At 38.9% G+C, this 14784-nt stretch overlaps 2 protein-coding genes across 2 annotated transcripts; one reads left to right on the top strand and one right to left on the bottom strand.

Moving 5' to 3' along the window:
- Positions 1 to 1959: 1959 nt before the first annotated feature.
- On the bottom strand, positions 1960 to 8374 carry LOC144661340 (uncharacterized). The gene is made up of 5 exons (XM_078522068.1): positions 8163 to 8374; positions 7000 to 7040; positions 6579 to 6627; positions 4125 to 4205; positions 1960 to 2376 (listed from the first exon to the last, which is right to left on the bottom strand). The coding sequence occupies exons 1-5, from the start codon at positions 8253 to 8255 to the stop codon at positions 2275 to 2277; spliced, it is 366 nt and encodes a 121-aa protein (XP_078378194.1). The 5' UTR covers positions 8256 to 8374; the 3' UTR covers positions 1960 to 2274.
- Positions 8375 to 11354: 2980 nt separating this feature from the next.
- On the top strand, positions 11355 to 13804 carry LOC144649208 (uracil-DNA glycosylase-like). Its single transcript, XM_078508671.1, has 3 exons — positions 11355 to 11376; positions 11872 to 11970; positions 12660 to 13804. Exons 2-3 carry the CDS (start codon positions 11919 to 11921, stop codon positions 13583 to 13585), a joined length of 978 nt encoding a protein of 325 aa, XP_078364797.1. The 5' UTR covers positions 11355 to 11376; positions 11872 to 11918; the 3' UTR covers positions 13586 to 13804.
- Positions 13805 to 14784: the final 980 nt, after the last annotated feature.

The following is a 14784-nucleotide window of genomic DNA, read 5'->3' as shown; positions in this document are numbered from 1 at the left end:
AAATAAAGATATACTTAGCATTATAGAGAGAAAAATAAAAATAAAAGCATTTGTTCTGTTACTTAATTTTGCGGGACTTTATTTCGTGATTGCAAAAACAATCGCGAAGTCAAATTCCCGCGAAAAAAACATTCGCGAAAACTAGCGTCGAGAAATCTAATACCCTGCTAATAAAACATTTTTTTCTAGATTTCAATGTACATGACTATAATGTGTCTTTTCCTAATCCCGCACTTGAGCTTTCCTGTACATGTTCCGTTTCTCTGAATCATGCTTGCCAACAGAGAGAACACATATCGTTAATGCTGAGTTGTGTAACATAACGTTGTTCGTATCGCAAACGAACATGCCAACCTGTTTACGGTGGGTTTTTTTTTCAGTTTGTCTTAACCCCGGGGTCTTAACCTTTATCAGTTAAAACCATCCTTGTTTATTTTAGGATTTTTATTACTCCTTTGGTGTTTTCCGTTAGAAAACTGTTATTTTGGGCCTCCATTCAATTAATAACTAATCAGAAAAATGGCTAAAATTACCGTGACATGGTTAAGTTTTGTTTTATCGTTTTGTTCATTATTATTGTCACTAGTCAAAGAGGCCATAAAAAGAAGCTCATATTATGGCGTTGATGTAAATTTGGTACACGGTGTTTCACTGTAAGACCCCTGCACCTTAATGTTGTCGTATGTGCGAACACTACACTTGCGACTTTCTAAAGGCAAGTATTTAATTGGATTTGTTTGTCGTTTTTTCCAAGCCCGGGTTGTACTCTCGGATAAGTTTTGAACTGTGCCAGTAAAACGCTTTTAAGCGTCTGTTAAAACAGCGTTATGTAAAAAAAGGTTCAGTACATTAAGATGTTAATTGCACGTGCAGCACTGGTTCAGGGACGGCGGAGCCGGGGGCGCTTTAGCCCCCCCCCCCCACTTTTTCCACAAAAATAAAGACTTATTAAGAGAAGAGTCTCTTAAGCCCCCCCCCCCACTTAAAGTCACTAGTCAGCTCCCCCCCCCCCACCTGGAAAACTGCTCCGCCGTCCCTGTGGTTCATGTACGTTTTAGTTCATTTCTTATCTGTACGACACATAGCTCGACCTGTGAAGACATAGGCATTGTTATTTACAAAGAGTTTTTCCGTGCGACCGTCTGGGGCGTTAATCCATTTTGGAAGGATTAACCTTTACTGCGTTTTAGGGATTTGTTATCAGTGGTGAAGCTTCATGGTTTTTACACATCTCTCGCACACTGCATAATGGCAAAGGCACAGTGGGGTGGAAAGCCAAGGACTAAGGTGGAAGAAGCGGGGAGTCCCAGGGTGGCAATAGAGTAAGGAAGGGACGGAGACCGGAAATTAAAGGTCTGGTAAGCGGGAAGTTCAGGCCCCTCCTCCCCGGGGGGGGGGGGCACTCCCATACATGAGCTATATAGGTATGTGCCGCTGTGAAGGGTATGGTTTTCAAGCAGTTTAGTCTGGGATAGGGTATAGAAATCAGAGAGTTTTGGTCTAGAAAAGGGTAGCATTTGCCGGGAAACCGATCAACGGTATGACGAATATAGTCCAGAAACTCGGAAGAGAAAGAGGCTTTCCTAAACGTAAATAAAATCATCGCGGCATCGTTGTACACAGATGGTTTTCCATTAAAACACTGATAATGATACAGTTCTAACAAAATGCAAGTCTGGGATAGGGTAGGGATTTTCAGTGTCTAGTCTAGTATAGGGTTGCAAAAATAAACTGAACATGGTCTGGTATAGGGTTAGGGCTTCAAATTCCCAGCGGCACACCCCCACCCAAAAATATACCGGGTGTCCCCCCCCCCCCCCCCCGGGCCCTCCTCCTCCTTCTTAATATCCTCTGGAATATAGCAGGCCTTCATTCGGCTCATTGTTCAACATCTTGATAGCCTTCTTTACATAAAACACGGCTCAACAGTCTCCGTTAAAAGTGTATCAGGCTTGAAAATTGACACTTAAACTTTATTCTTTTGTTTGCAAAAAGTTACTATAACTTGCTTTTTACATCTGACCTTGAAGAGAAACCCTAACTACACTGTACGGCATGTACGCCAGAGAAAAAAAATTGGCTTATCAACTGCAAAAATACATAGAAGTATTAATCAGAAATATAGCCTGAGTTTTTAACAAATAAAAAATGCATATTTATATCTGACTGGAAAAGTCATATTAATTTTACAGGTTTTGATTTAACAGTTAAATTTCGAATAAATGCTTACACAAATTTAGTTAACAAAACATCTAATCTTCAAATCTTCCGCTGTCATGTTCTCTGGATGAAGAATGATTTCCCTTGGTCATTGAGTTCCATCTCATACAAAGCTTGCTCTGCATAAAGTAGTTTACGAAGCTGAGCCCTTCTAACCTAAAACAACGCAATGAAATAAACATTGTGAGATACGCTGGTAACACAATTTACCCTATCCTTAAGGGTCATAAGGGACACAACATGTACATTGTTACAGAGCTGAAAGTTTTTCCCCCACAGCATGTGCTCTCATTGGCTTCTTCAAGGTCACCTGGCATTTAATAATACTATTTCTTGCCAAAAGTCTCTGAGTGGGAAACATTACAGAATCGAATCTCCATGTTTTTGGTGGCTCTGCCTAAGGAAACTGGGAGATTCTCAGGAAACAAAATTAACTGTTTCCCTTGGTACCATTCATGCATGGCCAGTCGCTTAAGGTGGCTGAACACAGTTTCAGTGCACTCTCTTGATTCGAGTCCGTGTGCGCGCGCACAAGGCTTTGAGACAAACAAAATTTACATGTTGCGCGTGCGCAGTTGATCAAAATGCTGCGACCGTGCGTTTTATTGTCTTTCCAGAAAGCCACGATTTCTAATGAACCCGGCTTTAGAATTTTACGAAATTTTTGCAGGGCTGTACTTTAGAAAGCAAGAAAACTGCTGATAACAAAAAATCTGACATTTGACAAGGGAATTTTAACATTCTAGGACATAATTGCAATAAAACATAAAGCTGCGAAAAATAAAAATTCCCTCTGTCAAAACTTTTGCAGTTACCGGTACTCCTTATCCACTTTGCTTGCAGCTAGCTGTCATTTCTAGTAGCACAACATGCAGAAATAGGTTTCAAGGGCAATGAACACGAATTGTCTGAGCAGAGTCTCAGGAGAGAATGTCAATTAGGAACGTCGTTGCAGTTGACTTTGAAAACAGCAAGCTAAGCATAGGCATTTATGCTATATGGCTTTAAGTAGAGTTGCTGCACTACTCAACAGCAGATTCGCTTGTTAGTATAATATATTATGTCCCTCGTGGCAGCAGTGTTTATCTTTCAAATGACTGTAAATACAGATGAGACTGGCACTACTGGAAGTGGTTTACAATCTTATGGATATACCGTATTTTCTCGATTAAACGCCGGGCCCCGAATAAACGCCGGGTCTCTAAATAAACCCCTTAAACAATTATTAAAGGTTTAATATGCTTTAAAAATAATGTCTAATTATAAAGCTTTCAAAAATAATGAATAAAAACCATTTCTTAGAAACATAGGGCCTGACAAAACTCCTGGAATCAAATAAACGCCGGCCCTATCGGGCCAAGTTTGAAATAAACGCCGGGGGCGTTTAATCAAGAAAATACGGTATAATGCGAAGTGGCTGATAGTCACAATGCCCTGATTATTCCAATGCCTTGATTATTCTTTTGAAACCATAGTCCAGCATAAGAGGGGAAGAGCGTTCGAGCGAGGTCCTACAAATGCCCGATTCCCTCTTTGGCATGCCTTCAGGGAATCGTGGTAGTTGTATTCATCAAACCATGCACGAGACTTAGTAACAATGAATACAACTACCGTGATTCCCTGCACGCATGTGTCATAGAGGGAATCTACCATTATGTAATCCTAAGTCCCAGGTGCTGTAGTCCCCTCCAGAACTAATTTTCATACAGTATTGCAAGAACACAGGAAGTTAAAGGACAAAGATGATACAATTATATTAAAAATAAATATTATTTTTACATTTTTTTTAGTAAATGATAATATTTAAAAGTAGTTGTTTATTAATTAATCAGTAATTTTATAAGACTAAAGTTGTATGGCAGTATAGGACTGTACAGTCATGTCAAAAATTAATTACAACTTACAGCTGTCAATTCTTTGTTAGCTAGAGAAAGCTCTTCTTTTGTGTCAGCAGCCCATTGTTTCAGCATTCGTCTTTCACTATTCTGTAATATTATAAAATACATACTCAGAATATTAGCTCAACACTTGGCCATACAATAACAAAAGAACTTGTACATGCAGGCTGTGGAGGCTTCAATTACAGTGTACATTATGCGTGTCATTTAAAATACATGTACTTTGTAATAGTACAGTACATGTAAAGCTACTATACATGCAACGGATGCAACCCAATTGTCAAGCCATCGCTCCAATGGAGAATCCTTAATTATTATTGTCCTGAAAAATCTTGTTTTAAGGTGGCTTACTACAGTTTTGCTGGCTGGGGTAAATGAGCAGGGATGTAGCTAAGAAAACACTACGCCGGCTCATCGACAAGCCTAGCTGGCTTTTTTGGCCTTGGCAGCTCTAAACCTTTACCTAAGTCTTTGTTTTCATGTGAAACTTCAGCCGGATTTAAGTTCTATTTCAGCCGGTTAAATTAGCCAGCAGCCGGCCCTTAGCGACATCCCTGAATGAGCCCAACTTTTAACTCTCTTTAAAAACGTTCAGAAATGTTTTATCTTTCTTTTACTGCTGTTTTTTACAGGGTACGACCATCATATGTGATATTTCAACAATAAAAATGCTAATATAAACAATCAATAAACAGCCAAAATAAAAGACCGAGTGCTTAACAGGGGACTGGGCACTAGTAGTTTCAAAACTTATGGCGTTTATCTCAAAATCTACACGTACAACCCCACCTCAAAATTTCAGAAACTACAAATTGGCTCTGATTTAACATTCATGCAAAATAAAATAAAAATCTGTAAGACAGATTTCTAGCAAAATAGGAAAATGCGATATTTTGCCCCTTTAAAAAATAGTCAAATTCTGCCTTAAATAATTTTATTTTTTTGGATGAATGTTAAACAGAGCCAATTTGTAATTTCTGAAATTTTGAGGTGGGGTCGTTCGTGTACATGTAGATTTTGAGAAAAACGCCATTGAAACTACTAGTGCCCGGTCCTTTCTTAAGTACTCGGTCTTTCATATTGGCTGTTTATTAGCATGTCTTTAGCATTTTTATTGTTCAAATGCCGCATATGATGGTTTTTCTCTGTAACAAACAGTAATAAGCGAAATATAAAACATTTCTGAACTTTTTACAAAAGAGTTGAAAGTTTGCTGACATTTACCACCTCAAAACTGTAGTAAGCCACCTTAAAATAAAAATCGCCAAGGGCCTAATTATTTAATGTACACAGCCAATTTTGAACAAACAAATCAAGTGCTACATTGCTCAATTTATTCCATTTGGGGATGGCTTGGTATAAATATATAAACATAATGTACACAAATTATCATGATTGGTTTTAACTTTTTATGCCACACTTGCTATTGGGTTATCAATTTTTTGCTTTAAAATTTGAATGAAAAATCATGTGAATAAATATAACAGTGGATTCAGGTTGAGCGTTTAACGGTCTCTAGCTGTTGCGTTCATTGTCACGGTTGATTGATTGCATTGCAAGGCAAAATGATGGACGTTACCAGGCGGGAATGACAACATCTCTGTCTGGTAAAAAGCATGTTGTCACTCGTCCAGCAACTATTCGTGTCTTAATGGATCTTATTACGGCGATTGATATCAAGATAGAGTACTCCTACTATTTTACAGAAGAGAGACTCTTCTCTCGCTCTTGGGGGTGGGGAGAGAGAGACCCTGGGAACCCTGTAACAGTCGCTGACCGGCGGGTGACAACATGCTTTTTCCAGACAGAACGTTGTCATTCCTGCCTAGCAACGCCTGTCATTTTGTCTCACAATGCAATCAATCAACCGTGACACTGAACGCGACAAGAGAGTAGTTAAGTTAACACTCAACCTAAATGAATGAATGATATAGGTGCTTATATAGCACATTTACAAAGCTCAATGCGCTTCACATTTAGAATTTTATTGGATGAGACCGGACATCAGCATATCTGGCGCCTTTGGCAGCCGCTATCCGTCCGCATGTGTATGATCTCACCCACCACCCAACGCATAGAATAGAACAGACCACAACACCAGGAACTCCATGCCCTACTCTTTACGATGAGTGTGTGGGTTCTTTAACGTCCCCTGCTGATTGTAACACTGAAGATGCAGGAGACGGGGCCTACCGTTTATCGTCCTTATCCGAGAAGACTAGAACGCCTAACCATTTGCAGATGTAATTACAAAGGCAGCACGTTCTCCTCAATTGTTTTAAGACCCTGAGTGTTGGTCCGGTCTGGGAGTCGAACCCGAGACCTCCCGCACGGCAGTCCGGCGCTCTACCAACTGAGCTAACCGGTCGGCGGTAAATCCGCTGCTAACAATTATTACTCAAAAGCAGTGAATATATACCTGTAATAAATAGTTCAACAGGGAAAAAAAGTTCAAAATACCTCTTCCTGTTTCTCCATCCAGTCAGCAGTCTGGTTAACTCTGATTTCACTGCAGGAGGAGTACAAAAATTAACCAAAAACATCCATGGGGCTATTTTTGGGAGGGATTTATATTAGCTTCTTTTTTTTTTTTTTTTGGGGGGGGGGGGGGGTTACTAATAGGCAGTTAAAACCCTGAGGACTCAAACCTGCTATTAAACTGACATAAAAAAGTTTCTTTTGATTCAATACCCGATTCGCTCTATAGCGTGCGCCTGCAGGGAATCACGGTAGTTGTATTCATCAAACCATGCGCGAGACTCAGCAACGATGCACGTTGCTGAGTCTCGCACATGGTTTGATGAATACGACTACCGTGATTCCCTGCAGGCGCGCGCTATAGAGCGAATCGGCTATTCAAGAAGACTGGTTTACAATTTACCTCTTGACTTTTGCTTCCTGTTCGAAGTTGAATTCATCACTCTGCCGAAGAAAAATAAAACTGGTTAATAATCATGTTAGGAGGCTGCTTCCTCAGGTACATTTTTATGATGTAATCATTTAAAGTCAAAATTTAAATTTCCTAAGATTACCAAAATTAATATGTTGTGCTGCTTTCTCAGTTAGATCTATGGGGGGCAACTTGTTTTGAACTCGGCAGGTCCTCTCTGGTTAAAGTAAAGAGAGCTAGAACATCTCCACTAAGGTAGGACGGGCCAATCCCAGTTTTCAATCGATACCAATAAGATATTGGCTTTTTTCTTCGATTTTGATATTGATACTCTGAAGTTAGAAATGTAGCTGCTATGACATGTGACTTGATCAAATAAAGCTAGGTCAGTCAAAAACACATGGCAACTCGGTTCAATCAACAGTGGTGTTTTTCCTTTATGCCATCAATCATCTTAGCAGACCTCTCAGTAAACTGCAGATTACTTTGACAGGTTCAAAAGGTAACGGTGGGTTGTGATTAATAGATTTACCTCCATTTTGTATGTTTCTTTTTTTTTTTTCAAGGTTTGTTTTAATTGTCATCATCATGATGATTGATGGCAGTGAAAAATGCAATCATTAGTTAGGTTTTGAACTTTAGAATCGCATGCTGGGACAATTGCTTCTCGGTTTCTTGTTTTTGGCATTCGTCATAGTAAAAGGTAAAGGCTTGTCTGACAATTAAACAAGTGGTCTTCATAAATAACCTTGATTCTGTAGTAAATTTACATGTATATGAAGCAATAATTGCAGCAATAACTAAATACACTCGTTTTGGATTAGATGCAAGTCTACCCGCGCGCCAACAGTCGAGTCTAGTAAGCTGAGACCACACATGTACATAAATTTGAAGCTTGCGATTACAGCAATTGCAATGACAATGTTCTTTAAATTTCTAGCAGTAAAGACCATAATTTATGTAGAGAAGCCGCTAATACATAAATTGAATAATTGAGGACGCATAATTGAAAGAAAATAAAGCGTTTTCCTTGCAGTGTATCGACACACGAAGGATATAATCTGTACACAATTAGCCTAAAAGACACAAAATTAAATAAACATCGAGCAGGTTTTAAGTTTATCAAAGTTTATACGCTGCAACTTTCCACAAACCTTTATCCTTTCTTCCTGCCTTTTCAGAGCTTTTCTTAGATTTTTCGCTCCTGGTCGCTCGACTTCGTATCTGTAATTCGTTGCCATCGACATCTTAAAAAATTAGAAAGTCAAAAGAGCAAAATCTCGAGGGAAGATAAGAACGCAAAGCTCCAAATCCTAAAATCCTTTTGCACTTTGTTTGATCACAATGGCGACCACAATGGCTGACAACAAAGCTTGTGCGTTGCCCGCGTTGCCCTGGTAACCCTGCATTCTCGACCCAGTCTGTTTCGAAATTGGAGGGAGAGCGAGACCACTCCGAATAGTAGCCTGAATTTCAGACATCCCTCTGTGCTCGCCTGCTTGCCAGAAGGAACGTCTGAACACATTTGAGCCTAATGCCGTCCGGTGACGTCACTACACTTTGGTTGTAATTCATGCGGAAAAGTTTCTGTCGAGGCCATGAAATTGTGAAAGAAAAATCGCTTCAATAAAGGATTACAGGGTATAAAATTGTTTTAATAGTAAACTATTGAAAACTTGAGACAAATGAATAAGATTTTAATCGCATGCAGGCTATATTCTTTTACGGAACCGATTTAATCTGAACTGAAGCTTATCTAGCGATCAAAATATAAAATATAATATGTTACGCAGCGAGCAAATACAACACACTCGTGAGTACTTAAATGAATCAATTTAGACGGTTACTGAGGCATCAAGAAACGGAATTCAATACAAAAATATCCTACTTGACTATGGGCACTGAGTTCAGAAATCACTGGCTCATCGAGGCTGCAGGACATAAGCGTCGAGCGGCTTTGTTGACAAAACAAGAATACATATATAAATTTGGCAAAACACTGCATGTCGAAGCGACGAATGCCGCCAACTTAAAACCTACCGATTTCCATTACTATTCTTCATCCGTAGGTAAACTAATAAAGTAATAAACTCAAGGTAAATGACTAATAAATTCATTTCTGGGAAGGTATAAACTCCTTCGAACTCTTTCCAAACGTTTTCAAATTACAATCCTCGCGCGGTAAAATTCAGTCATAATTTCACATAATTATGCAAATAATTTTAAAATCAACCAATCAAAATCACTACCCGGTTTTCGGGTAGTGACGTCACCGGACGGCATTAGGCTCAAATGTGTTCAGACGTTCCTTCTGGCAAGCAGGCAAGCACAGAGGGATGTCTGAAATTCAGGCTATCCGAATAGTATTGGAAGGAGAAAAGCTGGAGTGGACCTCAATCTAACAACTCCAACGATCGATCGACCTTAGCCTGTGAACGCAGAAGAATTTTCTATTACCAGGGGAAAAATTCCGGTCCATCTGCGTTGAAAGCCTGGTGGTATCCCACGAACCCCTGGATCACATGTGATCTTGTGGAAACCAAATGACAGCTGGGTGAAATTGGTTCCCAAAGGATTTTAACTTTATTTTGATTCACCTAAATGCTGACAAAACAAGCCAGTTTTATGTTAGTTCATTCAACTCTTGTGATGAATATTTAAATTTAAAAAATTCTTGGTTGACTTCGACTACGCGCAAAAACTTGGGGATAGACGGGTGTCTATCATGTGTCTCTCCCCCAGTTTATGCGCGGCCATTTTGTGCTCTTTTTTTCACTAAGAAAAAAGAGGCATTGCTCGTAGTCTACGGTTGATAAATTTTACATTTTACACTTCTTTCTTTTAAAGTTTACATTTTATCTATCTATCCATTTATTTATTTAATTATTTATTTAGTAAGGTTTCCTCGAAATAAACTGTAAATAATTTAAACTTTAAACTAAGATATATTTTAATGTATACATGTAAATAGTGTCCCCAATAAGCTTTTTTAAGCTAAATACCATTGACACTTTAATTAAGTCTTTCATTTATTAATTCACTTCATATCCTTTAACTTTAAATTGGGCCAACGGACAAAACAAACTGAAGGAATCGGATCCTGGTGAAGCTGATCAGCAAAATGTATAGATAAGAACATTAGTACAACTAAAAACAGAAAGGCTGATAGTACGATAGTGTTTAATTATATATCATTTCGTTAGGCACAGCTAGACTTTCAACAGGGAATCAATCCAACCGTATTGTTAGCCTTAGTTTCTGTTTTTTTAGTTGTCTTGTCTTCATATGAATTCATTTGAATTTAAGCTTGCTTTAAACATAACCCTGAATTCATTTCCAATTTTTAAAACGTTCGACGACGAGTTAAGGATAGCAGTTCTTCTCAAAAGCTTCTTTCCGATTTTAAAGGCCGCTCAACGTGCCCCTGATGAAAACTAAATCTTTCTGTGGAATGAGCCGAAAACTTTCTGTAAATATTGGAGAACCACTGACAGACCATTGTGCATTGCGCGTCGAAATGCCATTCAGTGTCAAAGTTCTGACAATCAAAACGGCAAGCAAGAAAATGTGAAAGGGAAATGTTGCAGCGATTCGTTCAATCATAATACAGTGAGACGTGTCGCTGCGACATGTCCTATAACACCTTTTAAAGGCGGAAAGCCCGTAGTGGAATTGTTGGCTTAAACTGGCGTTAACTTATATTCTTTACTGAAGGCCATTGCTAATTAATAAATGTAGTTTTACCCCAATAATTTTCTGTATAAATACCACCATCCAAGAACAAACACAGGAGTATATTGAAACAAACTTTAACCGATATATTGAAATTGAGAAGGATTTCCCCTGAAAATCAATAACTTTTTTTTTACTACTGGTTTTCTAAGACAGACTTTTTCCCTCGCCTTTCCTCGATTACCGATTTCAAACTCCATTCATTAGGGTCTCTAGCAAAACATCGCTGAGACTTTAACGTGATTCCTGCATCACTTTTTTTACTTTTGTTTGCCTCCTATACAAACATAATCAGAACAATGACAAAAATTGATTCTGCCAATTTTTGGTGCATTATTAACTGAGTGAATCGCACAACTTGAGGTACGGGTAGTACAGAATTGTGATTGCCTTTAAAAAATAAAACGTCAAAACAGATTGCACGCTGTCCTTTTACTATTCCAGTTCTGTTGTCTTCATCTCAAGTTATCTACTGGTTGTTAATATTGATATTGGCTACTCGGCTGTTAGCATAGTGGTTGCTGTCCAATCAGAATCTCTAGCCGCTCGCAATATAATGTAAACATATGAAATATATTAAAAAACTGAAAACAACCAGCTTTGACCGAGTTCAGTAGTGACACCACAGGCACAAAGGTAAGATGCACCTAAAATGGAATATTTACAAATAATCCAATCTCCTCTCTAAGAAAAATATGGAAAATACAAAATTACAATTTTCAGGTGGCCCCGACAACATCATATTTTCTGAACCAAAACCGACATGGTCAAGTCTTGATGAAAACCCCACAACTGTAAAAAACTGTCTACAATTGTTCCAGAACGCGGGCGGTAGCATGTCTGCTGCTTGCATTTGCCAGTTGTGCACAGCTTGGTCAAAACTCTGCGGCTAGCGTTAACGAATCAGTGTAGAACTTGTTTTGTCTCACGCTGCGCTTCACCCGTAAACAAGATTTTTCTTCGAGAGGTGATTGGTTTATTCAGTGAAAACTTTCTTTGCTCGAATTCGTGATTAGCTCTATGATGAAATTCATTTAGAGAATCCCCCACTTCGTAATTTTTTCTTTTTATTATTTGACTCAATTACTGAACTATCTAAACGTACATTCACTGTCTCAACTCGACTTTTAGTTTTCTTAGCTTCGTTCTACTAGTTTGGGGACCTCATCGCTGGAGAAATGAACACGGCAGCTATATACTTGGCCGTGAGTCTGTTGGCAATCTATGGCGGTAAGTCATCATCCATTCTCTTGTCATCAGATAAGGTACGATCAATGGCTATTTCACTAAAAGTTACGAGGTCTTAGTACATGCATATATTTAAATCGCTATACTATTCTACGATCTTCAAGGTTTACAACATAGTCTGATGCGTTGGGAAAAAAATAAGATTGTTTATTGCTTTTCTACCAATTCAAAGCACTTTACTGATTAAACTGTATTTAACCTTTTCCTACATTTTTAAACTGCGAAATTATGTTTATGAAAGGTTATCCTTGCTAGTTTAACCAGTGCGTTCGCGGGTGGCCACTTCACTTTTTATGTTGTTACCTTAATCAGTGGTGGTACACGATGCACTTCTTACAACAAAATCGGTAAAAAACCCAGTCACAAGCAACACAATCTCATTTTTGGAGATTACTTGCTTTTTCCCATTGTTAAACAAACTTTCAATAGCGAGCAAAAACGGTATATGCAGTATAAATACAACTTCACTATTTACTATAGTAACATATTTAGTATCAATAAAATATTATATTATATTATTATATAATATAAAAAAATGTTTAGTATCAACCGTTTTTAAAAGTCCCAAGCAGTTACCAACATCGAATTATTTGCTTAACGTCCCAATGGCGGTGTAAAAATTATTATAACAACAATTTTTTTTCTGTTGCTGTTCTTAAAACTTTCCTCAGGTTGCGCTAAAAGGCACCTCAAACAATTTCAACCACTAAAGGATGTATCTCAGATGAACGTGAAATTGCACGATGACATGTGCAAAGGGTTACTTGAATCCGCCTCCTATAAGACACACACCCTTATGGACATCGTCTACGATTCAGCATGCCAGCCTAAAGGATGGGAAGGATTCTTCAATCGAGAAGACGTCAAGAACATGATGCAAGAAATCTCCGATCGCCTCCGAAACGACTCCCAAATCCAAGGGCTTGGACTAAATCCAAAAATAGGATGGATTTTCAGAGCATTTCACATGGTTTCGCCTGACAAAGTTAAGGTCATAATCATGGGCCAAGATCCAGCTCCTCAACCCGGGCTGGCAACAGGGCTTTCTTTTAGCCTCGATCCCTCGGTACACCCCAGAATTGTCCAAAGTGTCCTACGAGTGATCCTTGAGGCTCGAAATGAGGGTTTCTGTGTTGATCCCTCCAAGGGTGTTTTGGAAAGTTGGGCAAAACAGGGCGTTCTTTTGCTAAATACAGCTTTGACCTTAGTTCACAACGAGATCGGCTCCCACATGTCCCTGTGGAGAGAGTTTAGCCGGGAAATGATGAAATATATAAACGAAAAAGTTAACCCATCAGTTTGGATTCTCTGGGGTAGCAAAGCAAAAGCGCTGGAAAGCAAAATAGATAAAAGCAAACACTACATTGTAAAGGGGGGTCACCCATCACCCAGGGCGTCTGGCAGTAAGTTCTTTTGTCAAAACTACTTCTCCTGTGCTAACGAGTGGCTTTGTAAAAAAGGGCGCGGCATGGTAGACTGGAACCTAGTTCCTCTGCCTTGCAAGAAGCACGCAAGTCGCTTGTATAACAGGAAGTATTCAGACCCAGGCTTCTACGAGAAAGAGGAGTGTGAAATGCAACCCTGTCCTGCGTTTTGAATCAACTTTAGAGCATGTTAAAAATAAAGTGAATTGATGTGTAAGCCTAGACTTTATCTTTGTTTCATGTACATGGCCCCACAACCCTTTTTAGACGGCTGTAAACACAAACTGTGCATAAATAAAAGTTCTTAACAATACCTTTCACCCTTCAACTGTCGATGAAAAAGGAGCAAACCGCATACATCTAGGATCCTTAATTAAGATTTCTGGTTTAAGTAAAAGACATGGAACAATATGCGTAGAAAAAATGTTTCAAACTATCGAAACAATCCAAAACATTACGAATATAAGGGGTGGGGGATGATATAGGTTCCATGTGAGCCCTTAAGCCCGCGCGGAAAAGAAAAACTAGTCAAGATGAAGCCCTTTGAAGATAAACTAGAAAGCAAGTTTGAACGTATCTTAGCATATCGTACGTACATTGTCGAACGTACCTTAGCAAGTTGAAACTCGCGAGGCTCCAAGACTAGCCAAGCAGTTGCTGTCGACATACATATAAAATCCCCAGAAAGTGAAGGAGAAAGCATTTCCGAGGGTTTTCGTTTGAAGAATATTCCCAGGGAAGTATACCCTTGGATCCCCTAGAAGTGATCCTTATAGGCCGGGTGGCCAGGCCTACAATTCTTCCAAATCTGAAGATAGATAGTGTTATAGATAATAGTTTTTTTGGACTGAAATATACCTTAATTATATAACTTATAAGCACTGACCTTTTTAAAAATTCAAATGCCTTGAGAAGAGATGTAACTGGCTATTGTTTTCATTAAGTTAATTTTCTGGGCATGTTTTCTTGAACAACGTAGGACAGCACATAATACAATTGCGATCAGTTATACATCATCATTTTTCAAATCTTTTAGTCAGAGGTAAAATACCAAAGTCTGTAACAAATTGTATTTACCAATACAACAAAAGCACACAAGTTTTCATCAGAGTTGTGAACGAGAATAGGCCCTTCGCACGACCCGGTCATTTGGTAAAAAATCAGCCATGCTGGGTCACAAAACATGAAGTAGAAAACAAAGCGACTCGTACCAGTCAAGCTTCATCTTTCTTTGTTCGGCCCAGCATGTGTAATTATTTTGTACCAGTGACCGGGTCGTGCAAAGGGACTATCAGACATACATTGTAACTTCTTCCCCAGATCTCTTTTTGCAAGTGGACGACGAGGTTTGGTCAATCATATTTGTGATTTT

Source organism: Oculina patagonica, chromosome 1 (assembly GCF_052425735.1).
Source record: "Oculina patagonica isolate OP01 chromosome 1, crgOcupat, whole genome shotgun sequence".
Taxonomy (NCBI): Eukaryota; Metazoa; Cnidaria; class Anthozoa; order Scleractinia; family Oculinidae; genus Oculina; species Oculina patagonica.
This window is presented reverse-complemented; position numbering and strand designations above follow the sequence as displayed.